Genomic DNA, 26,446 nt, shown 5'->3' with positions numbered 1-26,446 from the left:
AGAGTAACACACCCAGATCCATTTCCCTCTAACTAATGCATCTAATGCAATGGGCAATTTAAAATGGCCAATTCACCTAACCTGCACATCTTTGGACTGTGGGAAAAAACTGGAGCACCCGGAGGAAACCCACGCAGGCATGGGGAGAACATGCAAATTCCACCCAAGGCAGGAATAGAACCTGGGTCCCTGGCACTATGAGGCAGCAGTACTAACCACTGAGCCACTGTGCCGCCCTAATGTACTAATTAAACTTATACTTTTAAAAATAAAACTCTTGTGAAAATTACGTTATCCTCAGTGTAAAATAGTTCTAGATTAAAGGAGGTGCTCATTGTGAAAATGTCAAGAAAAGTGTGTTTTTTAAAATGTAAATCCAGTAACTTGGTCTAACAAGGTTATGAGGAGACAGCTTAGTTTATAGTACGAAAGGAGCGTTTTCAATGAAAATAAAATCTCAAATTGGAGCAAGTCACCTGCAAAGCATCAGGACCTGGATAGCCACTGAGAACTTGTATCTCTTGATCAGAATCCCACCCAAAATTGTATTGATTAGATTAAGGTTACTTTGCTCTGGCTAAGACTCCAAGATGGCATGAACAGCTCTAATTTAGTTGATCATCACAATTTCCAATCTGATCATCTAGTTTTGAGATGGAATAGAAATGCAAGATTAGTGCAATAGCAAATAAGGCTGTTGCTTATGGTGGTTAAGCAAAATAGAAGAAATATACCAAATGACTATGGCATGTTTGATTTGGGAATGCTTTAATACTTCATGCTGAGATTCTGAAGAGGAAAATTGTTTTTCATTACAATAAAATGTAGATTAATGCAAATTGCTATTGTAAGTTCTTACTCATCACCTCACAGGTGTAGACACTGATGAGCTGGATAGTAATGTTGACGATTGGGAAGAAGAGACCGTTGAATTTTTTGTCACAGAAGAAATTATCCCTGTTGGAGATCAGGAGTAGTCTCATAACACAGGTAAGATCCTCTAGTATCATAAGAGATGCAATGGCTGTCCCCTAAAAATTGCCACAATCAATTAAACTTTATTAAGCACAGATTTTGGAGTGCAGTTTATTTTGACTGGAGAGTAAATCTGCTTCAAAACTTGTAAAATATTTTTGAACGCAGAGTGTTGTTAGAGCCAGAAATAGTATGTTTCCTTACTAGCAGCAATCAAGATATTTTATGTGAGTTGTGCATTTTCTTACCCTCAGAATGTATGATTCTAATTTAAATAAGAAGCAACAGAATTTCTGTTGAGTTAAGATAAAGGTCACTTGACCTAGAAATGTAAAAATATTGTTCATTTCATACTTGCACACTAACACACCCAGATTAGGTACAGGTGGGGGAAAAAATATAATTTGCAATTATTTCAATCCCTCTAATAGCAGGCCTGTGATTTCTTCGACAAGTGGAAGTTCTAATTGAAATTAAGCTCTTGTAGAGCAGAGGATTCTCATTAAGTGGTGAGTTTTCTTGCACCCAAATGGGTAGGAGGTTGGTTCACAGGTAAATTTGAATAGGTCAGGGCATTTCCTCTTTCTTATTACCTTAGCTGCACAATTGACTGGTATCTGATTCCTTGGCTCTTCAGAAGGAACTTTGCCAGGAGTTTGATTGTTTTAAAGTAAGCAGAAAATGAGGTTTTCCAATCATGTGTACTCCATCAGTTCAGAGCTATTTTTTTCTTCATGGCATCTGATGTATCTGGCAAGGTTTTTTTTTACCCCATCCACAGATCTATTTGAACAGAGTGGCTTCTTAGGTTGTTTTAGACATCAGTCAACTACATTATTATTGATCTGGGTCACATGTAGATTAACCTGAGAAGACTGGTAATTTTCCTTCCTGAGAAGGCATTTGTGAGCGAGTTGGCTTTTTACAATATCCGATGTTAGTTGCCACCATTGGAACTAGCTTTCAGTTCCAGGTTTTCATTATTTCAATTTAAGTTCCATCAGTGGGATTTGAATACGACCTCAAAACATTAGTCTGGGCCTCCAGATTACTAATGCTACTTTACCACTGCCTCCGAATCCTTTTCCAAATATGATGGGTGGTTGGGATGATTAGACATCATCTGTTGTCACTTGACAATTTGAAATTCATTCTGGGTTTGGATGAGGGGCCATGGTAATGCAGTGAAAGGCCAAAGAAATCCACTTCACTCTGGTCTGTAACATTCATTGTGTTTTGCTGTTTCTTCTCAATGGTGATACTGAATAAACAACTCTCTTTTTGTTGATGAATGATCCTTAAACACGGGCATGTAAGTTTTACAGGTGCCTGTGAATTATTTATTTTGGTGAAGTATTTAATTATTTAATGGCTTGATACTCTCTGTTGTCTAGGTTTCAATGCCAAATGGTTGTATGATGTGCAGTGATCATTTCTATGTTGTGTTCAACATTTTGAAGGATCCTCTGAAAAGTTCATAATAAGTAAAATTTCATAATTGCAGAAATTAATTCTCTGCAGTTCAGCATTAGAAAATACAACTGCTTTCAATATGTTTATAACAGAAATTGCAATTGTCACAAAGATATTTACAATCCAGGAGGTCAATTTTGATCTGTAGTCACTGTTGTAACACAGGAAGTGCAGCCATCAAAACTGCAGTAAGAACGTGAATTGTCTTTTATTTTGAGATGTTGGTTAAGAATAATTTATAAGTGAGGAAAGCTATTTCACTTTCCCTGTTCTAAACGTAGTGCTATGAATCTTCTGTGTCTACCATATTTGATTCCCTATGTGTGGAAACAGGCCATTTGGCCCAACAAGTCCACACTGACCGGCTGAAGAGTAACCCACCCAGACCCATTCCCCCTACCCTTTATTTACCTCAGACTAATGCACCTAATACTATGGACAATTTATCTTGGCCAATTCACCTGACCTGCACATCTTTGGATTGTGGGAGGAAACCAGAGCACCAGGAGGAAACCCACGCAGACACGGGGAGAATGTGCAAACTCCACATAGACAGTCACCCAAGGTGGGAATCAAACCCCCGGGTCCCTGGCGCTGTGAGGCAGCAGTGTTAACTACTGAGTCACTGTGCCTATTGTCAGAACAATACATATTTAAATAGTTTTGGTTCATTTTAACATCTTTAAATTGTAGCAATATCATTGATTCGTACAGCATGGAAACAGATCCTCCGAACCAGCTCGTCCATGACGGCCAGATATCGCAAATTAATTTAGTCCCATTTGCCAGCATTTTGGCCCTATCCTTCTAAACCCTTCCTTCATGCCATGAAGGTCCACATGCCTTTTTAAATGTTGTTGTAATTATAGCAGCCTCCACCACTTCCTCCGGCAGCTCATTCCATGTACGCACCTTTCTCTGCATGAAAAGGTTGCCCTTTATATCCCTTTTCAAATCTTTTCCCCTCTCGTCTTAAACCTATGCCCTTTGTTTTGGACTCCCTTACCCTGGGGCAAAGCTCTTGGCTATTCTGGGTGTTCTTGTACACCAGTCAATGAAGGCAAGCATGCAGGTACAGCAGGTAGTCAAGAAGGCTAATAGCATGCTGGCCTTCATAACAAGAGGAATTGAGTATAGAAGCAAAGAGGTGTTTCTGCAGTTCTGGTCTCCAAATTTGAGGAAAGACATTCTAGCTATTGAGGGAGTGCAGCTTAGGTTCACGAGGTCAATTCCTGGAATGGCGGGATTACCTTACACTGAAAGACTGGAGCGACTGGGCTTGTATACCCTTGAGTTTAGAAGACTGAGAGGGGATCTGATTGAGTCATATAAGATTATGAAAGAATTGGACACTCTGGCAGCAGGAAACATGTTTCCGCTGATAGGTGAGTACCGAACCAGAGGACACAGCTTAAAAATACGGGGTAGACCATTTAGGACAGAGATGAGGAGAAACTTCTTCACCCAGAGAGTGGTGGCTGTGTGGAATGCTCTGCCCCAGAGGGCAGTGGAGGCCCAGTCTCTGGATTCATTTCAGAAAGAGTTGGATAGAGCTCTCAAGGATAGTGGAATCAAGGGTTATGGAGATAAGGCAGGAAGAGGATACTGATTAGGAATGATCAGCCATGATCATATTGAATGGTAGTGCAGGCTCGATGGGCTGAATGGTCTACTCCTGCACCTATTGTCTATTCACCGTATCTATGACCCTCATGATTTTATAAACCTCTACCAGGTCACCCCTCAGCCTCTGACACTCCAGGGAAAATAGCCCTTGCCTCTTCAGCTTCTCCTTTAACTCAAACACTCGAACCCTGGCAATAGCCTTATAAATCTTTTCTAAACCCTTTCAAGTTTCACAACATCCCTGCCATAGCAGGGAGACTAGAATTTCACACAGTATTCCAAAAGTGGCCTAACCAATGTTCTGTACAGCCGCAACATGACCTCCCAATTCCCATACTCAATGCCCTGACCAGTAAAGACAAGCATACCAAATGCCACTTTCACTATCCTGTCTACCTGTGACTCTGCTTTCAAGGTCAATCCTCTTTTGTCTGTCATTTTTGACATTTTGTAATATTATAGTGCCACTTAAGTGATTTTTTATCAAATTTCAATTCCCCTACTCAAATGAATCAAACAAATTGGATTGTGGACATTGGGAACGTTAAAGAGTGACCGTCAATTTTTCTTCCTGCCATACATGTCCTTTCTGTTGAGCTAAAGGCTGACAAAATATCTATTTAGAATAGATATGCACATTATAATGGTTAACAAGTAGATGAATTTTAATTTTTTTTAATATATACATGTGCAAACTTTTTTTCTCCAGTGCCACCATATCTTCAGTTGAAGCTGATTTCTCTTTCGTCACCTGGAACTTGATCTCTACATTTTGGAAGTTGAATGCGTTCCACTCTTGCAAAAATCATCACAGTGCCTTTAACTATATCAGTTCTGCAGTGGTGATAAAGACACTGCCTCCACTTTTAACAAATGTGAATACATTTCACTAAATAGCAGCAGCTCTGCAGTTTACTTTGTGCTACTGTCACTGATCACTGTGGATGCTGTCTGTGATTGGTGTAAGTATATTACTGAGGCACTCAAAGTTTCCTGTAGCCATGGGCTATTTTCAAATCCATGGTAAATTAACACAGCATTTTGTAAGGAGGAATATTCAAAACATAATAAGGGTTAATACATATTTTAATGTGCAATTACTGCACTACAATGGACTGTATCCTCCTCCATTCAGGTTATACTTGACTTCAAATGGGATAAAATAAAGCTTAGTAACATTGATGTTTTGCCTGTGTATTGATTATTGCTTTAAATACTTCTTTAATCTAAAGAAAACGGGTTGAATACATTGACTACATTTTTAGCACAGTCTCTTGTTTAGAAAATGATATGACAGACCAGTTGTAGCAGGTAAATTTGCATTCCACCAATCTGCTCTATCCATGCACAATATTTTCTTTGCATCGTACTAGGCCTTGAACACATGTTCATTCATTTATATAAACAGAGCTGGCAGGTGCTGTGCTTAGAAATCTAAAAGTAGACAGTGGCTGCTTTGTGGTTTTGACAATTTAGGGATGTTGTAATGGACACTAAAACTCAACTAAAGCTGTGCACTTATTGACTGGGTAGCTTCAATCCAGTTATTGATCTGTCTTCAGATTGATTCTGCTTGTAATGTTAGTTAATAAATCCCTTTGGAGCAACACTGTTCAATTCACAATGAGAATTTACTGAATTTTACAAAAGGATTACAGGAGCAATCATTACTTCAGAATTTAGCCTGCTACAACTGTTATTTTTAGTTTATTGTTCAAACCTAACTTTACACCATATGATACATTAGTGTGTTCTGGTTAGCTTAATATTTTATGGAATCTAAGAACAATTCTTATACAAATGACAAATCAAACATTCTGAATAATGCAGACCTTTCACCAATGCTTCCTTTTATGTCCTGAAACTGCGTCTGCACAAATGACTTGCAGCTTGAGGAAAGGGAGTCTAAATTGATGAAGCAATGTACATTTTTGGGATGTCTCAATTTTTTTCTCCATTCTTCTCATACTTCTGTTCATCTTCGGAGAAATGAAGTAGAGCTTGAAGTTTTAGAAACGTGTCTTGATTGATAGTGGATGTTTAAGAGGAGAACTTCACATTTTTACTGTTATGCTGGAGACCACATTAGACACTGCCAAATGCAAGCAGAAAACTTAGAGTTCATATTCTCATAAGATATGAAAAAATGTTGGGAAGCTGCAGATGTGAACGTGTTTTATTCTTTACAGAACTTTTAGTAAGTTAAATTAACAGATCTGTACTAATGGCAAAATCTGAGAATAATCAATACAATCAGTAAAGAAAATCCATGTTGAATGCAGCACTGCATATAACATTATAAAAAATCAATTGTCCTATTGATCCTGTAGGTTTCCCATAAAGTGGAAGAGCCTTCCAAAAAGACACTGTTCTCATTCTTTTGTTTTAAAAAGGCAACAGCTGCTTATCTTAACCCTTCTCCAGTGTGCTTTTTTTCAGTACCTTATGACTGCAGGATATATTTGGTTGGCCAAGCATGTTTCAATGTGTTCAGCATTTTATTGTTAAATTGTATATGTTTCATTATGCTGAGAAATAGCTAACTATATTTGTATTTTGGATTAAAGCTAAATATTTTTAAAATTTTGCAAAGATTGTAATGGACATTATATGAACCACGAAGCCATTTATGCTCAAATATAGTATGGTTTCAAGGTATTATTTTTGGAGATCCTGAAGATGGAGGTGCAACAAAGCTTGGATTTATTTCGCACCTTTTAGTGACCGCAGGTGTCTCAAAGTGCTTTACCACTAATGTGGGTTGTTTTTAATGTAGAAAATTAGCAGCCATCAATGTGATAATCAAATAATCTGTCTTTAATTGTTGGTTATGGGGCAAAAATTGGCCAGGTCATCGGGTAGACCTTCCATGTGGTTTGAATAGTGGGCTGGCATCTTTTAAGTGAGAAGCAATAATGGTGTGCTGATTTTACTTCATCTTCCAGGCTTGACTATAACTCCAGCCTGGATAAGTGGGTGAAAGTCTCTTACATAGTGATTGTAAGGGACATCTGAAGAAATTAATTTTGAAGTCTCATCCAGTTCATTGACAAGCATAAGTCTACATACAAAAATGGCCATAATTCACTGTAAATTGGCCTTGCTTTAGGTAATCTGTGAAAAACTGACACTGGTGTTCCTTTCAGATTTGTCGGAGTTAACCACAAGCAATGTTATTTGCCATCCTGAATGTTAACACCAGGTGAAAAGCAGTGAAGTGTTCCACTCCTAGCTGTGCACAAAATTCAAAAAGGGAGGAGAATGAATGAAATATCACTGATTGGATCTTCTTGGAATTCATTGTATTGTAGGAAAAATGGAAGTTACAGGATCACTACAGTGGGAACATTACACTTGTTTGCTAGCCTTCTTAAATTTCACTATCAATAATAGTAAATGCTCTTTTTTTCCCTACATTCTTACATGGTGCATTAAAAATGTTTTCTTAAACCTGTGTACATATTCCCAAATATGTTAAATGCAACTCACTCTGCACTAGTAAATTCTCTCTTAGGAGTAATGGGAAGCGTGCAAATCAGATTTATCCACTTTAACATTAGACTCTTTTTATCTATGGAGCTGCAAGCAGTGTATTTACATTTTTCTGTATTGTTGACTTATCAGGACATTATCTGTGTCACTGACTGTATATGTGTATTTACCAATAAAAACGTTTTCTGCTATAACAGCGCTGTTGTTCTTTTGGTTAGGAGGCAACTTTTAACGTCAGCCCTGGACCTGGAGTCTATCAGTATTAGCATTGTTTCATTCTTAAATGCTCAGTTTAACTCCGATCAGAAACCTAACATTGAGATCTTGGATGTATACTAACAGCAAATATAGAATGGGAAAATGGTCTCGGCTGAATGCTGAAGTCTTAAAGTGCCAGCCTATATGCCAAAAGTACCAGGAAGATGATTAATTGGTTTATAACATTTAATTGGTCTTTGTGTGTTTGAATAATTTAGAAGCTGGATATTAAAGAGGGAAAAAACGGAAGCTGCTGCATGAGCTCCTGTGGTATCCTTTTCAGTGGTAAAAGTAGTCTCCGTAGTGTCTCGGGTTGCTTTCACTCTAGAAGAGGACGTGTGGTTTAACCTGAGGGTCACCGCGACCTCTGGTAAGGGATCAGGAAGAGGCGACTTCAATATTAACCCAGGTCGGTGTAGAACTAAACCCCTGTTGGCATCAGTTTGTATTGCAAACCTCCCCCGCCCCCAATAAATTGGATTTACAACACGCAACCTATGGACAACCCGTCACCAACCTTCTACAGCTTCTCGTACCCGTTCCTTAATATTCTTAAATGCAGCATTGTTCACCTCAGCTGTTCGGTGTTTTGACTACACGCTGGGTAAAGAAAATTGCTAGCTCACCGTCCAAGCAATTTTGTCCCAAACCACTTTGCCCTTTTGTTTCTTCTCTACCTGTCAGCAGCTAATGGGGGCCTGGGTGCAGAAATGCTGCTGGGTAGTCCGTTTGCTTTCACTGCGCTCTCCCGCATCTTCATAAACGCTCTGCCTTGTTTATGCTCCGTAGTCACCTGTATTCTCTAACTTGTGGCTCCGCCTTCCGTACAAACATTGACTGTTACCTCTGTTTCCTGGGTAGCTATTACTAAGGCTCCGGCTGTTACCGAGGAACTGACTTCCTCACAAGTTTTAGCTTATTTGTTTTTTCTGAAGGGTTTTTTTTTGCAGCAGCTGCCCGTTTCATTGGTCTGAGTGGCCGTGTATTTTCGAGAAGTGTAAGGATCTCTGCTAACGCAAACTAACGTCGAACGATTGATGTACGACCGGGACACAGCGTTTCAGACTTCACAGCCAACAGCGAACCGTCCTAGAATTGCAGTCCTGGGGGACGAAGGAATGGAAGAGGCCAGCTGGAGATCTTGGACAACAGTATCTCCAGAGTCATGAAGGAGTTGGAAGGAGATTCGAGGATTTGTCACCAGCTCACGGTGGGTTCAGAAACAGTTCGTGGTGCTGATTAAAGTGGCATCTCAGCTTTATTGCTTAAATATCTCCTCCAGGGCCCTCTCGTGGCTCAGTGGTAGAGACACTACCCGGGACGTTCGTGTTCAAGTCCCACCTGCTCTAAAGGTGTATAATAATATCTTTGAAGAGGTTAAATAGAAAAATGGGTTTAAAAAAATCACAACATCCCCACCCCGCCAAAGTCAGAAAAGGCTGCCATCGTTGAAAGATGGGCGAATGTGAGGACTGCAGATGCTGGAGATCAGAATCAAGATTATTGTGGGTGCTGGAAAAGTACAGTAGGTGAGGCAGCATCGGAGGAGTAGGAAAATCGACGTTTCGGGCAGGAGCCCTTCATCAGGAGCTTGATTGAAGGTTCCTGCCCGAAACGTCGATTTTCCTGCTCCTCCGATGCTGCCTGGACCTGCTGTGCTTTTCCAGCACCACTCTAATCTTGACTCTGGTCATTGAAAATGTTCTGAAACTTCATGGAGGTACCTGGGTCCAACTTGTTGATCCATACCTGCCAAACCAGATAAGCCTGAAGCAGAGCTTGAGGCTGGAGTCAGAGCTAAGGTTAACCTGAGGAGTTTGGCGACAAGAAGGGAATCGGAGGCTACCAGGATAAGTACAGAGATCGTGTAGTGCAGGGAGAAACATGATCCCTGAATGTTGGGACCATGGCAATGACACGCCAACAAACCCTGACACAAATAAGCAAGAATAAGCAGTTGCCCTGGAGTTTTGGTTAATTTTGCTTTGCAATACTTTTTCTCACATGAGACTCACTTGGTCTTGCCATTGATCACATGGATTGGATTCACGTCAACAGTGCATACTAGGAAGGTTGCATGTTGGGAAAATAAAACCAACTGCTGAGAAAATAGTTGAGCTCAGCTTGAATACAGAGGTGTGGTTTACTGCTCAGTCCTTGGGCAAGGAGGGCCAAAGGGCCTGTACTGTGATGTAATGTTCTAACAAAATGGTTTAACTCTTAGGTATTAGTTCTCAACTGTTTTGAACTGTGGATTACTTAAACAAGCAGCTTCTTTCGGTCTAACCAACTGCAGCATCCATACTTGCAAGAATATAATTAGTTCACTGCTTTTTCCTTACTAAAGGTAAAATAGATTACATTTCCAATGGAGAGAGATGCCTATGGTTCTTTGTGGACAATGGCTAATTCCTTATATTCAACATTTTTTAAATTAAACATTAGTAAATTCTTACATCATGCAGAATCAAAGGTTCATTTTTGCTTTGAAAGACAGCACATTGATTCAAAACATTCTAATGTGTTGTAAACTCATCATAACCATCTTCTGAGAAACAAATGCTTACTGTTGATTCGATGATTAATATGGATGTAACGTTAGTCTAGCTAATAACTACAAGCAGAGACTCTTACAAGAGTAATAATTGAATGGTGGAAGCCCTTACAAGAATAATAGTTGGGTCGGCAGAAACCCTCACATGAGTAATAGTTGGCTCGGCAGATACTGTTACAAGGGTAACAGATGGATAGGCAGAGACTCTCAAATGAATAAAAGCACAGGAAATTGGGATAAGCAGCCTTTAGTAGTACTTCTGACTCGATGGGCCAATGGGCCTCTTTTGACCTTAATGAATCTATAATAGTTTGGAAAGGTAGTGTTGCAGGGCACTCGTTGCACCTGCTTGAGACTATGTTTAGGAGGAGAGAGAATCGGTGAGGAAAACTGATACAAATGAATGGATTGTACTTGGAAAGAATTGCTGTAATGGCCTGAATAGTTCCACTTTTTGTTTTATAAGCTTTCAGAGTCAAGCAAATCATAGGAGTGAGAAATCTGATTTATCTTTCAGTTCTTACATATTCTCACAACAGCCACCAAGATAGATTTCTAAAAAGGAATGAGAATAAGGCACTAAGACACTCGTTCCCAATTTATAGTGCCTGCGGTCTCCTTGGCTGATGTCTTGTAACTCAGGACAAACCAGGAAACAAGATCAAATTTTCCAAGTATGTGACATTTGGCATTGTGTCACTCAGCATTTTAACTTTGTCCTTCAGGAACCTTGCTTTTGTTTATTTTGATTGGTATTTGTCTGCAAGTTGAACACATTTTTGGCAAATTTGAATTTAATCAAAGTAACTGTTGTAGGTATATTGAGTGTAGTGGTGTTGACTTCTATTTCTCAGAAAAAGCTTCTACCAGCCCATCGCCCATGTTGTCAAAAGGTGTGGTGCTGGAAAAGCACAGCCAGTCAGGCAGCATCCTTGGAGCAGGAGAATCAACCTTTCAAGCATAAGCTCCTCATCAGGATGTTGCAAGGATAATAAGAATAAGAAGTCATACTGGAGTCAATGTTAACGTTGATTCTATTTCCACGTGTGTTTCAAAAGGCTTTGTATCTATATTGGCCTGTTTAGTCTTAAAGAGAAATTCAACATTACTAAGATAAATGAGAAATATTCCTAAACCAATCTATTTTCCTTTAACAACTTCCCTGGTTTGGAATGAAAGAACACAGTCTTAAAACTAAATTGAAAACCTTGTTAGAACACTTTCTGTTGGCTTTATTAGCACTATTTGTTTACTTTCTGTCTCACATTATTGATAGCATTTCCACTATTGTAAAACCATGATATGCTCTGATTTATTAAGTTTGTGATGATGTATTCGGTTACAATTAACTAGTGAGCCTGGGTATCATGGGTATGTGACAGTGATGAACCTATTATAACAAGGGTTCTGCTGCACTGTAGCTGCAAAACCAAGTAGCAATACCATGACGTCCCTGTCTGCACATAAAGGATTACAGAACAATTTTAATGATCCACTATCTCTGATCTGTCACACTGCTTGCCGGACAATCATTGCTGGCTGTACAGAAATTTTCTGCAGCTGAATATTGGGAAGTCCTATGTCCCTGCCACAAACTCTGCTGTTAGCTTTAAATAATTGAGACAACTCGGGCAACTGAGTCTGAAACACTGCTTCCAGCATTATTGTTATATTTCACATATTGCGGATGATACGAAAGTTGGAGGAGTTGTAGACAGTGAGGAAGTATATGGCAGGTTACAGCGGGATATAGAGAAGCTGCAGAGCTGGGCAGAAAGGTGGCAAATGGAGTTCAATGTAGCTAAGTGTGAAGTGATTCACTTTGGTAAGAGTAATAAAAAGATGGATTACTGGGCTAATGGTAGACTACTTGGTAGTGTGGAAGAGCAGAGGGATCTTGGTGTCCATGTACACAGATCTCTGAAAGTTGCCACCCAGGTAAATAGTGCAGTGAAGAAGGCATATGGCGTACTGGCTTTTATTGGTAGAGGAATTGAGTTCCGGAGTCCTGAGGTCATGCTGCAGTTGTATAAGACTCTGGTGCGGCCGCATCTGGAATATTGTGTGCAGTTTTGGTCGCCATACTATAGGAAGGATGTGGAGGCACTGAAACGGGTGCAGAGGAAGTTTACCAGGATGTTGCCTGGTATGGTAGGAAAATCCTATGAGGAAAGGCTGAGGCACTTGGGGTTGTTTTCATTGGAGAAAAGAAGGTTTAGGGGTGATTTGATAGAGGTGTACAAGATGATTAGGGGGTTAGATCGGGTTGACAGTGAGAACCTTTTTCCACGTATGGAGTCAGCTATTACAAGGGGGCATAGCTTTAAATTAAGGGGGGGTAGATATAGGACTGATGTTAGGGGTAGGTTCTTCACTCAGCGAGTCATAAGTTCATGGAATGCCCTGCCAGTAGCAGTAGTGGACTCTCTCTCTTTATGGGTATTTAAGCGGGCATTGGATAGGTATATGCAGGATAGTGGCTTAGTGTAGGTTAGGGGTGCTTTGATCGGCGCAACATCGAGGGCCGAAGGGCCTGTACTGCGCTGTAATGTTCTATGTTCTATGTTCTATGTTCTATCAAGCTAAATTTCTGTCCTCATAATCGCTTCATTACCACCAATGTAATGTTGCTTGCTTCGCACATCCCTATCTTTCAAGCCTCCAACATCCCTATGACCCTCTGAAACACCGTACTCTTCCGATTCTAAATCAGTACTTTTAATCATTTCAACTTTGGTAGCAGTATCTTCAGTGTCCTAAATCCTTAACTCTTGAATACCCTTCCTGAATCGCCTTGTCTTTTCATCTTTCTCTCTCTCTCCCCCCTCCTTTAACACCCACCTTAAAAACTCACTTTATTGACCATGCTTTTGGTCATCTGACCAGATATCCCCTTATTTGATGCACTGTCAGCTTTACTATGCCCTTATGAAACACATTGGAAAGTTTTGTTATATGAAAGGTGCTATATAACAAGTTCAAAAGCAGAATATTACAGATGAGACCAGAAATAAAGATGGAAGATGTATGTCAAGATCTAATGGTTAATTCTTCAAAGCTCAGACCAGGCATCATCTGACCTTACTTCTTCTACCCGAACCACTCTATCTTTCCACAGATGATATCCAACATGCCGAGTATTTCCACTATTTTCTTTTTTTATTATATAGATGCTTGTTGCTGTGCATTATCTCACAAACCATGCAGTAACTTCTTGTTATGGAGGGTATTGCAATATTTCTTTGTTGTGAAACTCTGAAGATTAAACTAATTATGCAGGGCCACACCACCTACTTCACTTCAAGTGTGAGTCTTCTTAGGCAGTTGCTTGTGACTGAAATTGACTTTTTTCCACTCCAGAGTTGTGCATTCGGACATGACTGAACAGTTTAATATTGGATCCATGCACACAATCTGCCTCAGGTGGGGCAGATGGTGTTTGCAGAGTTTTTAGGATGGGTGTAGTACTCAGATGTTCATACTGTTTACACTTGGCCTTCACCTGGGCCTGTCAAAGACACTGGCACTTCCACAAATACTTCTCCAGTTTGGACTGATGTGATCTAGTGGTTCCTACAAGTCAGTAGGAATCACACATTTTTTCAGGGAGCCTTTAAAGAGGACTATGATGTATTTCCTGTATCCTCGTCATAACTTCTTGCTATGAGTTATATCAAGTATATGAACAATGTGACTCATGCAACACAGCTGACTGACAGTAAACTGTGCCCAAGTCTGGGCATGTTGGTTTGGGAGAGACACTGATACTGGAGCACTAATCCTGCCAGTCGATATTATGGAGGCATTGCTGGTGAAATTTCTCAAGGGGTGTGAGGTGTCTGCTGTACATTGTCCATGGCTCTAGTGCATGCAGGATGGACATAACACTGCCCTAAAGACCATATGTGGTTTGAGCTCTTTATCATCAAACATTGTAAACCTAAAATGGTCAACGGTTGTGCTGGCACACAAGTGTGATGTTGAATTTCATCGTCAATGTCTGCCCTCCCCATGAGGAGGCTTCAAAGGAATGAGAATGGATTGACATTGTCAAGATCTGCAGCAAGCCACTGGACAGGAGTTGGGAACATGCAATGGGAGCAGATTGTCAGAGGGTCCTCATCTCCTGGATATGATGTAGAGGAGCTAGTATTGGACTGGGATGGACAAAGTTAAAAATCACAACACCAGGTTATAGTCCAACAGGTTTATTTGGAAGCACTAGCTTTCAGAGTGCTGCTGCTTTATCAGGTAGTGTGAAGCACACCTAATGAAGGAGCAGCGCTCCAAAAGCTAGTGCTTCCAAATAAACCTGTTGGCCTGCAACCTGGTGTTGTGAAATCTTCTGGATATTTAGTCTAAGGTGCATTCTCTTGTTGTGAAAACTAGACAATAGTTTGGATATTTAACTAATGGTCACACATGTAACACTGTTTTATGAATAACTTTCAGTGAACTTGCATATTCTAAGCGCACAGTATTTGTATATTTCCTCCAATTGGGGAAATGGCATTTATTAAAAGGATTTTTTTTCTCAGCAAAAGATCTGTTGTTGAATTTAAAGTTCACATTATATGCTTTTTTGAAAAAGTGTGCATTTCTAATTTGTAATTTTAATGTAATCTAGCCCGAGTCCTTCTTTTAAGTAACAAGTCTGAAGTAAGTTTTCAGATGAGAGTATTGGACTTTCTCTGCAATATCAATCTCATTCTTTTTAACGTTGCTTTGTTTATTTGATTCATTGTTTATTTCAAGCTGACAATATTTTGACAGTGACATGGAACATGAAGGAGTGATGTTAACTGAGGGAGGATGTGGATTAAGTTTCCAGACCATTGATTTGTTAAAATCCAGCTGCACTGCATAGGAAAGACGCTGAAAGGAGATGATGGTCCTCCTTTCCATGAGGTGGAATGGATGAAGAATGAAAATTGAAGAGCTTTTTCCCAGGATCATCTAAAAAGCTTCCAGCAGATGGCTCTGTGTAGCTTCAGCAAAACAATATTTGTCAGCTTTCCTCCTGAAAGTGGAAGCCAGCTAGAACTAGTGGCAAAAAATCATCAGAGAGCAAGATTGTTGCTGCTAGATGCACATACATTCAGCCTCAGTGTCTGTTATTCATATATCACTTAATGTAATGACCGTCCTTAACAAGAAGCAAGCGCATGCTTTCCACAAGCCTGAAAACTTGCTACACCATGCGTCATTAGATCTTTTGATCGTAACAAACTCTGGCTAACTGATTCTATATCAGGAACAAATATATTTCTTTGAAATTAAAATGTCTTATTTGTTCAATTTAAAAAGATTTTCTCTGCATACTTGCTATGTGTGCCTTATCCCACCTACTGTGCTCCTATTGTCAAGTTGTTCGACTGATTTTGACTGTCAGGGTGTTGGTGAGGCCACACCTGGGGTTTCCTTACTTGAAAAATGATATACTAGCACTAGAGGGAATGCAGAGAAGGTTCACTAGGTTGATTTTAAAGCTGAGAGGTTTGGTTTATGAGGAGAGACTGAGTGGACTCAGCTTATTTACATTGGAATTTATAAGAATGACAGAGGGGGTTATAGAAACATATAAAATTATGAAGGGAGTAGAGAAGATAGAAGTAGAGAGGATGTTTCCACTGGCTGGTGAAACTAGGACAAGAGGGCATAGCCTCAAAATTAGGGGAGCAGATTTAGAACTGAATTTAAATGTTGTGAAGCAGTGGAATTTCATGTGCAGTGAAGTAGTTGAGATTTCCTCATTGAATGTTTTTAAAGCTAAGATAACTTTTTGAACAGTAAAGGGTGACATGTTGGCTCAGTGATTAGTACTGTTGCCTCACAGCATCAGGGACCCGGGTTCGATTCCAGCCTCAGGCAACTGCGTGTGGAGTTTGCACGTTCTCCCAGTGTTTGCATGGGTTTCCTCTGGGTGCTCCAGTTTCCTCCCACAGTCCAAAGATGTGCAGGTCAGGTGAGTTTGCCAAGCTGAATTGCCCATAGTGTTCAGGAATGTGTAAGTTAGGTGCATTAGTCAGGGGTAAATGTAGAGTAATATGAGAGGGGGAATGGGTCTGGGTGGGTTATTCTTCAGAGGCTTGGTGTGGACTTGTTGGGCCGAATGGCCTGTTCCTACAGTGAAGGGATTCTATGATTCTATGAATTAAAGGTTATGGTGAGAGGGTGGGTAAGTGGAGCTGAGTCCATGTAAAGGTCAGCCATGATCTTATTAAATGGCAGAGCAGGCTCCAAGTGATGGCCTGTTCTTGTTTCTGATATTCGTATGTAACCCTATCTATGCATCTCATAACTTTATAGACATTCTTAAATCTACCCTCAGCTTTGGCCACTCTACAGAAAACAACCAGAGTTTTTCTAGCCTCTCTTCATCGCTCATACCCTTTAATCCAGGCAGCATCCTGGTAAACCTCTTCTGCACCCTCTCCAAAGCCGTCTCTTCCTTCCTGTAATGTGGTGACGAGAGTTGAATGCAATATTCTAACCTTTTCCACTTCAGCAACCACTTCCCTATTTTTTTTAAAAACATCTATTCTCACATTCTTTGTTTTTTTACTTTTCTGCAAAACAAGACATACTGTTGGTTTGTTTCTTGCATTCATCAGGACAGTAACAAAAATGCCAGATTTCAAAGGGAGCAACAATGAGTAAAGTAGGTTGACTGGATACAAGTCAACCCTGATTGATTAAGGTGCTGCCATGGAGAATGCACAATTGAATTATTTACCCCGCACTTTGTTTACACAATGCCAGGGCATGTTCCTTTTTGCCGAGAGACAGCTTGCCAATTTCATAGAATATAGAACACAGAACATTACAGTGCAGTACAGGCAATTTGGCCTACAATGTTGCACCGACCTGTGAAACCAATCTGAAGCCCATCTAACCTACACTATTCCATTTTCATCCATGTGTTTATTCAGTGACCATTTAAAAGCTCTTAAAGTTGGAGAGTCTACTACTGTTGCAGGAAATGTTTTCCACGCCTCTACTACTCTGAGTAAAGAAACTACCCTGACATCTGTCATATATCTATCACCCAGCAATTTAAAGCTATGTCCCCTCATGCTTGCCTTCACGATTCAAGGAAGAAGGCTCTCACTGTCCACCCTATCTAACCCTCTGATTATCTTATATGTCTCAGTTAAGTCACCTGCCGAAAGTGTAGTGCTGAACAAAAACAAATTGAACAAAACAGCTCCTTGCAGTATACCACTAGTAACTGAACTCCAGGATGAACATTTCCCATCAACCACCACCCTGTCTTCTTTCAGCTAGCCAATTTCTGATCCAAACCGTTAAATCACCCTCAGTTCCATGCCTCCGTATTTTGTACAATACCTTATCAAATGCCTTCCTGAAATCCATATATACCACAACTGCTTTACCCTCGTCCATCTCAAAGAACTCTAAGGTTTGTGATGCATGACCTACCCTTCACGAAACCATGTTGACTATCCATAATCAAAATTATTCCTTTCTAGAGGATTATAAAACCTGCCTCTTAGAACCTTTTCCAACATTTTATCCACAACCGAAGTAAGGCTCACTGGTCTATAATCAAAAGAGTTGTCTCTACTCTCCTTGAACAAGGGGACAACATTTGCTATCCTCCAGTCTTCTGGCACTATTCCTATAGAAACCGATGGCATAAAGATCAAAGCCAAAGCCTTAGCAATCTCCTGCTTGGCTTCCCAGAGAATCTTAGGATAAATCCCATCTGGCTCGGGGACTTTTTTTTAATATATATACACCCACTCTCCAAACACCACCTCCATGTGGACCTCAAACCCAAAACGTTGATTTTGAAGCTACTTGGATGCTTCCTGAACTGCTGTGCTCTTCCAGCACCACTAATCAAGAATCTGGTTTCCAGCATCTGCAGTCATTGTTTTTACCTCAAACCCATCCGGTCTATTAGCCTGTATCTCAGTATTCTGCTGGACAACATTATCTTTTTCCAGTGTTAATACTGAATATTCATTTGACACGACACCAAGCTCCTCAAACTCTGTCCTTTATTGGCCCTAATCTTTCTCTAGTCATTCATTTATTCCTGATATACCAACAGAAAGCCTTAGGGTTTTCCTTGATCTTATCTGCCAACGACTTACCTTCCTGGCTCTTCTTAAACTCTCTTTTAGGTCTTTCCTGGCTAACTTGTAACTCTAAAGCATCCTAACTGAGCCTTCGCATCTCATTCTAACATAAGCCTTCTTCTTCCTCTTCACAATCGATTCAACTTCTTTAGTAAACTACGGGTCCCTTGCTTGACCACTTTCTCACTGCCGGACAGGCAAATACGTATCAAGAATATGCAGGAGCTATTCCTTAAATAAGCTGCACATTTCAATTGTGCCCATCCCCTGAAGTTACCTTCCCTCTCCTATGCATCCTAAACCTTGCCTAATTGCATCACAATTGCCTTTCCCCCATCTGTAACTCTTACCTGCAGTATATAACTATTCCTTTCCATCGCTAAAGTAAACATAATCAAAATTGTGGTCACTATCATCAAAGTGTTCACCAACTCTAAATCTAACACCTGGCCTGGTTCATTTCACAGTACCAAAACCAATGTGGCCTATCTACATACTGTGTCAGGAACCCCTCCTGTACACATTGGACAAAAACTGACCCATCTAAAGTATTTCCAGTCAATATTTGGAAAGTTAAAGTCCCCCATAACAACTATGCTGTTACGCCCGCTCCTATCCAGAATCATCTTTGCTACCCTTTCCTCTACATCTCTGGAACTATTCAGAGGCCTACAGTAAACTCACAACAGGGTGACCCCTCCGTTCCTGTTTCTAACCTCAGCCCATACTACCTCAGTAGAGGAGTTCTCAAATGTCCTTTCTGCCACCATAGAGGAGAAAGTGAGGAGTGCAGATGCTGGAGATCAGAGCTGAAAGTGTGTTGCTGGAAAAGCACAGCAGGTAAGGCAGCATCCAAGGAACAGGAGAATCGACGTTTCGGGCATCAGCCCTTCTTCAGGAATGAAGGGCTGATGCCCGAAACGTCGATTCTCCTGTTCCTTGGATGCTGCCTGACCTGCTGCGCTTTTCCAGCAACACATTTTCAGCTCGTTTCTGCCACCATAATACTGTCCTTGACTAACAATGCCACACCTCCCCCTCTTACCACCTTCCCTGATCTTACTGAAACATCTAAACCCTGGAACCTGCAATCATTCCTGTCCCTGCTGGATCCATGTCTCCAAAAGGACCACAACATCGAAGTCCGAGACTACCAACCCATGCTGCAAGTTCACCCACCTTATTCCGGATGCTTCTGGCATTGAAGTGGACATACTTAAAAACACCTTCCTGCTTGCCAGTGCATTCTTGTGACCTATAAACCATATTTCTGACCTCACTACTCTCAAACTCCGGACACAAACTACAATTCAGCTTCCCATTCCCCTGCTAAATTAGTTTAAACCCTCCCCAAGAGCATCAGCAAATCTCCCTCCCCAGGATATAGGTACCCCTCTGGTTCAGGTGCAGACCATCCTGTATTTAGAGATCCAATCTACCCTGCTTGCCTCATATTTAAACGTAACCCAGTGCAATCAGTTTTTCAGGTCTTGGGGAAATGCAGTGATTAAAGGGAGATGACAACTGCTTGATTCAGGGATCATACCTTGATTTTTACAACCTCCCCATCTCTAATGCCAGTTTCCTCCACTGCCAACCTTCAGCATCTGTATCCAATACAGATTCAAGGAGGCAGTGGCAAAGCCATGTTTGAGCCCAGCACAAGAACCTGTGGCATTGGCAATGGCTGCTTTGAAGGTGGTTCAAAGCAGACTCATGGCAGCAGTGGATTAAAATTTGAGCTAGTGCAGTACCATGGGAGATCAGTGGCATCTGCATGATGAGGACCAGCCAGGACTTAGTAGTGAGCAAGTTGGTGAAGGAGACATGGCATCAGGAGATAGTGCAGCTCAGTGGGTAGCACTGCTGCCTCACAGCACCAGGGATCCAGGTTCAACCCCTGCCTCAGGTGAGGGTCTGTGTTGAGTTTGTGCATTATCCCCATGTTTGCATGGGTTTGCTCTGGTTTTCTCCCACAGTCCAAAGATGTACAGGTCAGGTGAATTGGCCATGCTAAATTGCCCTTAGTGTCATGTGTATTCGTCAGGAGTAAATATAGGGTGGGGGAATGGGTTTGGGTGGGTTACTCATTGGTGTGGACTTCTTGGATCAAAGGGCTCGTTTCTTTACTGTAGAAATGCACATGATCTTAGGAAGCGCTTTACAACTGATCCAGAATCTCAGGCGAGTGCTCTCAGGCACAGCAGCAGCAAGGGGAATTTAAATTCAATGAATAAGACTGGAATTAAAAGCCAATGCAATAGCAACCCTGTAACTGCTACCAATTGTTTTAAAAATCAAATCTTATTCACTGAACTACAGTCAGGAAGAAAATCTGTTGTCCCCACCTGCTCTGGCTACATGAGACTCCAGACCCACAACGAGGTGATTAACTCTTAATAGCCTTCTGAAATGGGCTAGCAAGCCATTTTGATGTGTCAAGCAGCTAGAGGAAAACAAATAAAGAATGAAACTGGACATACCATTTGCCAATGCCCTCAGCATTGGAAAGGAGGACAAAAACAGTCCTGGAGACTCTTCAATATGAAAGACTGGATGCTTGTGCCAAAGTTGGGAGATCTGTCTCATGCACTATTCTAGCAACATCTGACATGGTCATACTCATGGAATTTTACCTTACTGCCAACACCACCATCAGGTAAGTCCTGTCCCACCAGCAGGTCAGACCCAGCAGAAATGGAAACAGTCATATACACTTCGGAGGGAGTTGCCCTTGGAATTGTCAACATTGATTCTACAGTACAGGAAGTCTTATGGCATCTGGTCAGACATGGGCAAGGAACTCTCCTGTTGCTACCATTTTGTTGAAATAACAGCAAAATGAACTGTAATTTAAAATGGTAAAAAAATTGCAGCATGCTACTATACAGAGTGTCCTGGTGACCATGTGCATGAATCACAAATAGTTGGTTTGCAGGTGAAACAGGTGACCAAGAAGGCAAATAGAATATGGTCATTCAGTGCCAGTGGGATGGAGTTAAAAATTAGGGAGGTTATACTGCATAGGGCACTGGTGTGGTCATACCTGGTGTATGGTGTACAGTTGTGGTTTTCTTGAGGATGGCACACAGCGCCAGGAAGCAGTGTTCAATTCCAGTTTTGGGTGACTGTCTGTGAGCATTTGCATATTCTCCTCATAGAACATAGAACAATACAGCACAGAACAGGCCCTTCGGCCCACGATGTTGTGCCGAACTTCTATCCTAGATTAAGCACCCATCCATGTACCTATCCAAATGCCGCTTAAAGGTCGCCAATGAATCTGACTCTACCACTCCCTCGGGCAGCGCATTCCATGCCCCCACCACTCTCTGGGTAAAGAACCCACCCCTGACATCTCCCCTATACCTTCCACCCTTCACCTTAAATTTATGTCCCCTTGTAACACTCTGTTGTACCCGGGGAAAAAGTTTCTGACTGTCTACTCTATCTATTCCGCTGATCATCTTATAAACCTCTATCAAGTCACCCCTCATCCTTCGCCGTTCCAACGAGAAAAGGCCGAGAACTCTCAACCTATCCTCGTACGACCTACTCTCCATTCCAGGCAACATCCTGGTAAATCTTCTCTGCACCCTCTCCAAAGCTTCCACATCTTTCCTAAAGTGAGGCGACCAGAACTGCACACAGTACTCCAAATGTGGCCTAACCAAAGTCCTGTACAGCTGCAACATCACCTCACGACTCTTGAATTCAATCCCTCTGCTAATGAACGATAATACTCCATAGGCCTTCTTACAAACTCTATCCACCTGAGTGGCAACCTTCAAAGATCTATGTACATAGACCCCAAGATCCCTCTGTTCCTCCACCTGACCAAGAACCCTACCATTAACCCTGTATTCCGCATTCTTATTTGTTCTTCCAAAATGGACAACCTCACACTTGGCAGGGTTGAACTCCATCTGCCACTCCTCAGCCCAGCTCTGCATCCTATCTAAGTCCCTCTGCAGCCGACAACAGCCCTCCTCACTGTCCACAACTCCACCTATCTTTGTATCATCTGCAAATTTACTGACCCACCCTTCGACTCCCTCCTCTAAGTCATTAATAAAAATTACAAACAGCAGAGGACCCAGAACTGATCCCTGCGGAACTCCACTTGTAACTGGACTCCATGCTGAATATTTACCATCTACCACCACTCTCTGACTTCTACCGGTTAGCCAGTTTTCTATCCAATTGGCCAAATTTCCCTCTATCCCATGCCTCCTGACTTTCCGCATAAGCCTACCATGGGGAACCTTATCAAATGCCTTACTAAAATCCATGTACACTACATCCACTGCTCTACCCTCATCCACATGCTTGGTCACCTCCTCGAAGAATTCAATAAGACTTGTAAGGCAAGACCTACCCTTCACAAATCCGTGCTGGCTGTCCCTAATCAAGCAGTGTCTTTCCAGATACTCGTAAATCCTATCCCTCAGTACCCTTTCCATTACTTTGCCTGCCACAGAAGTAAGACTAACTGGCCTGTAATTCCCGGGGTTATCCCTATTCCCTTTTTTGAACAGGGGCACAACATTCGCTACTCTCCAGTCCCCTGGTACCACCCCAGTTGCCAGTGAAGACGAGAAGATCATTGCCAACGGTACTGCAATTTCCTCTCTTGCTTCCCACATAATCCTAGGATATATCCCGTCAGGCCCGGGGGACTTGTCTATCCTCAAGTTGTTCAAAATGTCCAACACATCTTCCTTCCTAACAGGTATCTCTTCTAGCTTATCAGTCCGTTTCACACTCTCCTCTTCAACAATACGGTCCCTCTCGTTCGTAAATACTGAAGAGAAGTACTTGTTCAAGACCTCTCCTATCTCTTCCGACTCAATACACAGTCTCCCACCACTGTCCTTGATCGGACCTACCCTCGTTCTCGTCATTCTCAGGTTTCTCACATATGCATAGAATGCCTTGGGGTTATCCTTGATCCTATCCGCCAGGGATTTTTCATGCCCTCTCTTAGCTCTCCTAATCCCTTTCTTCAGGTCCCTTCTGGCTATCCTGTATCCCTCCACTACTCTGTCTGAACCTTGTTTCCTCAACCTTATGTAAGCCTCCTTCTTCCTCTTTACTAGACATTCAACCTCCCTCGTCAACCAAGGCTCCCTCACACGACCATTTCTTTCCTGCCTGATCGGTACATACATATCAAGGACACGTCGTATCTGCTCCTTGAAAAAGTCCCACATTTCCACCACATCCTTCCCTAACAGCCTATGCTCCCAACGTATGCTCCTCAAATCCTGTCTTACAGCATCGTAATTTCCCTTCCCCCAATTGTAAAATCTACCTTGTTGTGCGCACCTATCTCTCTCCATAACCAAGGTGAAAGTCACAGAATTGTGGTCGCCATCACCAAAATGTTCACCCACCAACAAGCCCACCACTTGTCCCGGTTCGTTACCGAGTACCAAATCCAATATGGCCTCCCCTCTGGGTGGACAATCTACATACTGCGTTAGAAAAGCTTCCTGGACACACTGCACAAACACCGCCCCATCCAATCTACTTGATCGAAAGAGCTTCCAATCAATATTTGGGAAGTTGAAGTCGCCCATGACTACGACCCTGTGGCTTCTGCACCTTTCCAAAATCTGTTTCCCAATCTGTTTCTCCACATCTCTGCTGCTATTGGGGGGCCTATAATAAACACCCAACAAGGTGACTGCACCTTTCCTATTTCTGACTTCAGCCCATACTACCTCCAGAGGCAGATCCCCCTCAAACTTCCTTTCTGCAGCCGTTATACCATTTCTAATTAGCAATGCCACCCCCCCTCCTTTTTTACCACCCTCCCTAATCTTACTGAAACATCTGTAACCAGGAACCTCCAACAGCCATTCCTGTCCCTCATCTATCCATGTTTCCGTGATGGCCACAACATCGTAGTCCCAGGTACCGATCCACGCCTTAAGTTCACCCACCTTATTTCTGATACTCCTTGCATTGAAGTATACGCACTTGAGCCCATCTCTGTGATGTCAGGGGTCGGTTCTTTACCCAGAGAGTGATGGGGGCATGGAATATGCTGCCTGTGGGAGTAGCAGAGTCAGAATCATTGGTGACCTTTAAGCGGCAATTGGATAGGTACACGGATGGGTGCTTAAGCTAGGACAAATGTTTGGCACAACATCGTGGGCCGAAGGGCCTGTTCTGTGCTGTTTTGTTCTATGTTCTATGTTCTATGAGTAGATCATCCAGCGCATCATCCTGTGCCATTTCACCATCTACAGTCTGACCCCACCAAAGAGATATTTTTTCTTCGTCCTTGTCTGCTTTCCGCATGTTTGTGCAAGTTTCCTCTGGATGCCCTGGTTTCTTCCCACAGTTCAAAAATGTGCAGGTTAGGTGGATTAGCTATGCTAAATTGCCCCATAGTGTACAGGGATGTGCAAGCTACATGGTTTAGCCATGGGAAATGCAGGGTAGTAGTATGGAGTGGAAGGGCTGCTCTTTTGATGGGTGGTGTGGACTCATTGGAATGAATGGCATGTTTCCACACTGTACATATTCTATGAAATGATGTACTGGCATTGGAGGGGATGCAGAGGAGATTCACTAGGTTGATTCTGGCCTTTTCTCATTGGAAAGGTGAAGGATGAGGGGTGATTTAAGAGAGGTTTAAGATGATCAGGGGAATAGATAGAGTAGACAGTCAGAGACTTTTTCCTCGAGTACAACAGAGTGTTACAAGGGGACATAAACTTAAGATGAAGGGTGGAAGGTATAGGGGGTGATGTCAGGGGTCGGTTCTTTACCCAGAGAGTGGTGGGGGCATGGAATATGCTGCCTGTGGGAGTAGCAGAGTCAGAATCATTGGTGACCTTTAAGCGGCAATTGGATAGGTACACGGATGGGTGCTTAAGCTAGGACAAATGTTTGGCACAACATCGTGGGCCGAAGGGCCTGTTCTGTGCTGTTTTGTTCTATGTTCTATGTTCTATGAGTAGATCATCCAGCGCATCATCCTGTGCCATTTCACCATCTACAGTCTGACCCCACCAAAGAGATATTTTTTCTTCGTCCTTGTCTGCTTTCCGCAGGAACCGTTCCCTCTGCAACTCTCTCGTTAGGTCCACAATGTCCACCAACCTCTCCCCCACACATGGTACCTTTCCCTGCAGCTGCAGGAGGTGCAACCCCACTGCCACAGCTCACCTCTTACATCTGTCCAAAGCCGCAAAGAATTATTCCAGGTCCAGTAGATTCACCTGCAATTCCTCTAACCTGATTAGTACTGCATCCGTTGCGGTCTCTATATCGGAGAGGCTGAGCACAAACTCGCACACCAGTTCAGGGAACATTTGTGGTCCGCCTTTCCAATCAATCCCACCTTTTGATTGACAGCCATTTCAACTCTGCCTCACGCACTCCAACAACATGCCTATTCTTGGCTTCCTCCAAACTGGCAGGAAGAACACCTCATCTACTGCCTCAGAAGCTGACAACCTTATGGCCTCAACATAGAATTCACCAGCTAGAATTCACCAGCTTCCAAATCTCATGTCCAACCGCATCCCAGATCATACCCTCCCTCTTCCCCTTGCCCTTTTGACCTGAGCCAACCTATCTCTCTTCCTTCCTACCTAACTGCCCCACCCTTCACACTGACTAATCATAATTACGTCCTACCTGCATCCACCCTATCGCCATCCCATTTCCTTTTCCCCCAGCCTCACACCCCCTCCCTCTTCATTTCTCAGCCCCCTTCCCCATTCCCCTCCCAAGGCCTAATGAAAAGTCCGACCCAAAACGTCAACTCTGCTGTTCCATGGATGCTGCTTGACCTGCTGTGCTTTTTCCCACCTCCACATTTTATCGACTCTGACCTACTAGCATCTGCAGTCCTCACTATCTTCATGCTCCAGTAATACTTGGAAATCTCAAGTTTAGGCAATGATGTGATAAATGGGTCATGACATTGTTTAATGGTTAC

The 26,446-nt window shown here is 42.1% G+C and overlaps 2 protein-coding genes across 2 annotated transcripts in view; both read left to right on the top strand.

Annotated features, from left to right (window-relative positions):
* LOC140464443 (eukaryotic translation initiation factor 3 subunit B) overlaps positions 1-5,256 on the top strand; it is a 76,492-nt gene extending 71,236 nt beyond the window's left edge. The window contains exons 18-19 of the mRNA XM_072559498.1: positions 874-990; positions 4,784-5,256. Of these exons, the coding sequence (XP_072415599.1) occupies positions 874-977 (104 nt within the window). The 3' untranslated portion in view covers positions 978-990; positions 4,784-5,256. The remainder of the gene's footprint in view (positions 1-873; positions 991-4,783) is intronic.
* A 3,304-nt stretch (positions 5,257-8,560) lies between these two features.
* LOC140464442 (kinesin-like protein KIF19) overlaps positions 8,561-26,446 on the top strand; it is a 302,590-nt gene continuing 284,704 nt past the window's right edge. Inside the window, exon 1 of the mRNA XM_072559496.1 lies at positions 8,561-9,034. Coding sequence (XP_072415597.1) covers positions 8,990-9,034 — 45 coding nt within the window. The 5' untranslated portion in view covers positions 8,561-8,989. The remainder of the gene's footprint in view (positions 9,035-26,446) is intronic.

This window comes from Chiloscyllium punctatum, chromosome 40, assembly GCF_047496795.1.
Source record: "Chiloscyllium punctatum isolate Juve2018m chromosome 40, sChiPun1.3, whole genome shotgun sequence".
In the NCBI taxonomy this organism is placed as follows: domain Eukaryota; kingdom Metazoa; phylum Chordata; class Chondrichthyes; order Orectolobiformes; family Hemiscylliidae; genus Chiloscyllium; species Chiloscyllium punctatum.
This window is presented reverse-complemented; position numbering and strand designations above follow the sequence as displayed.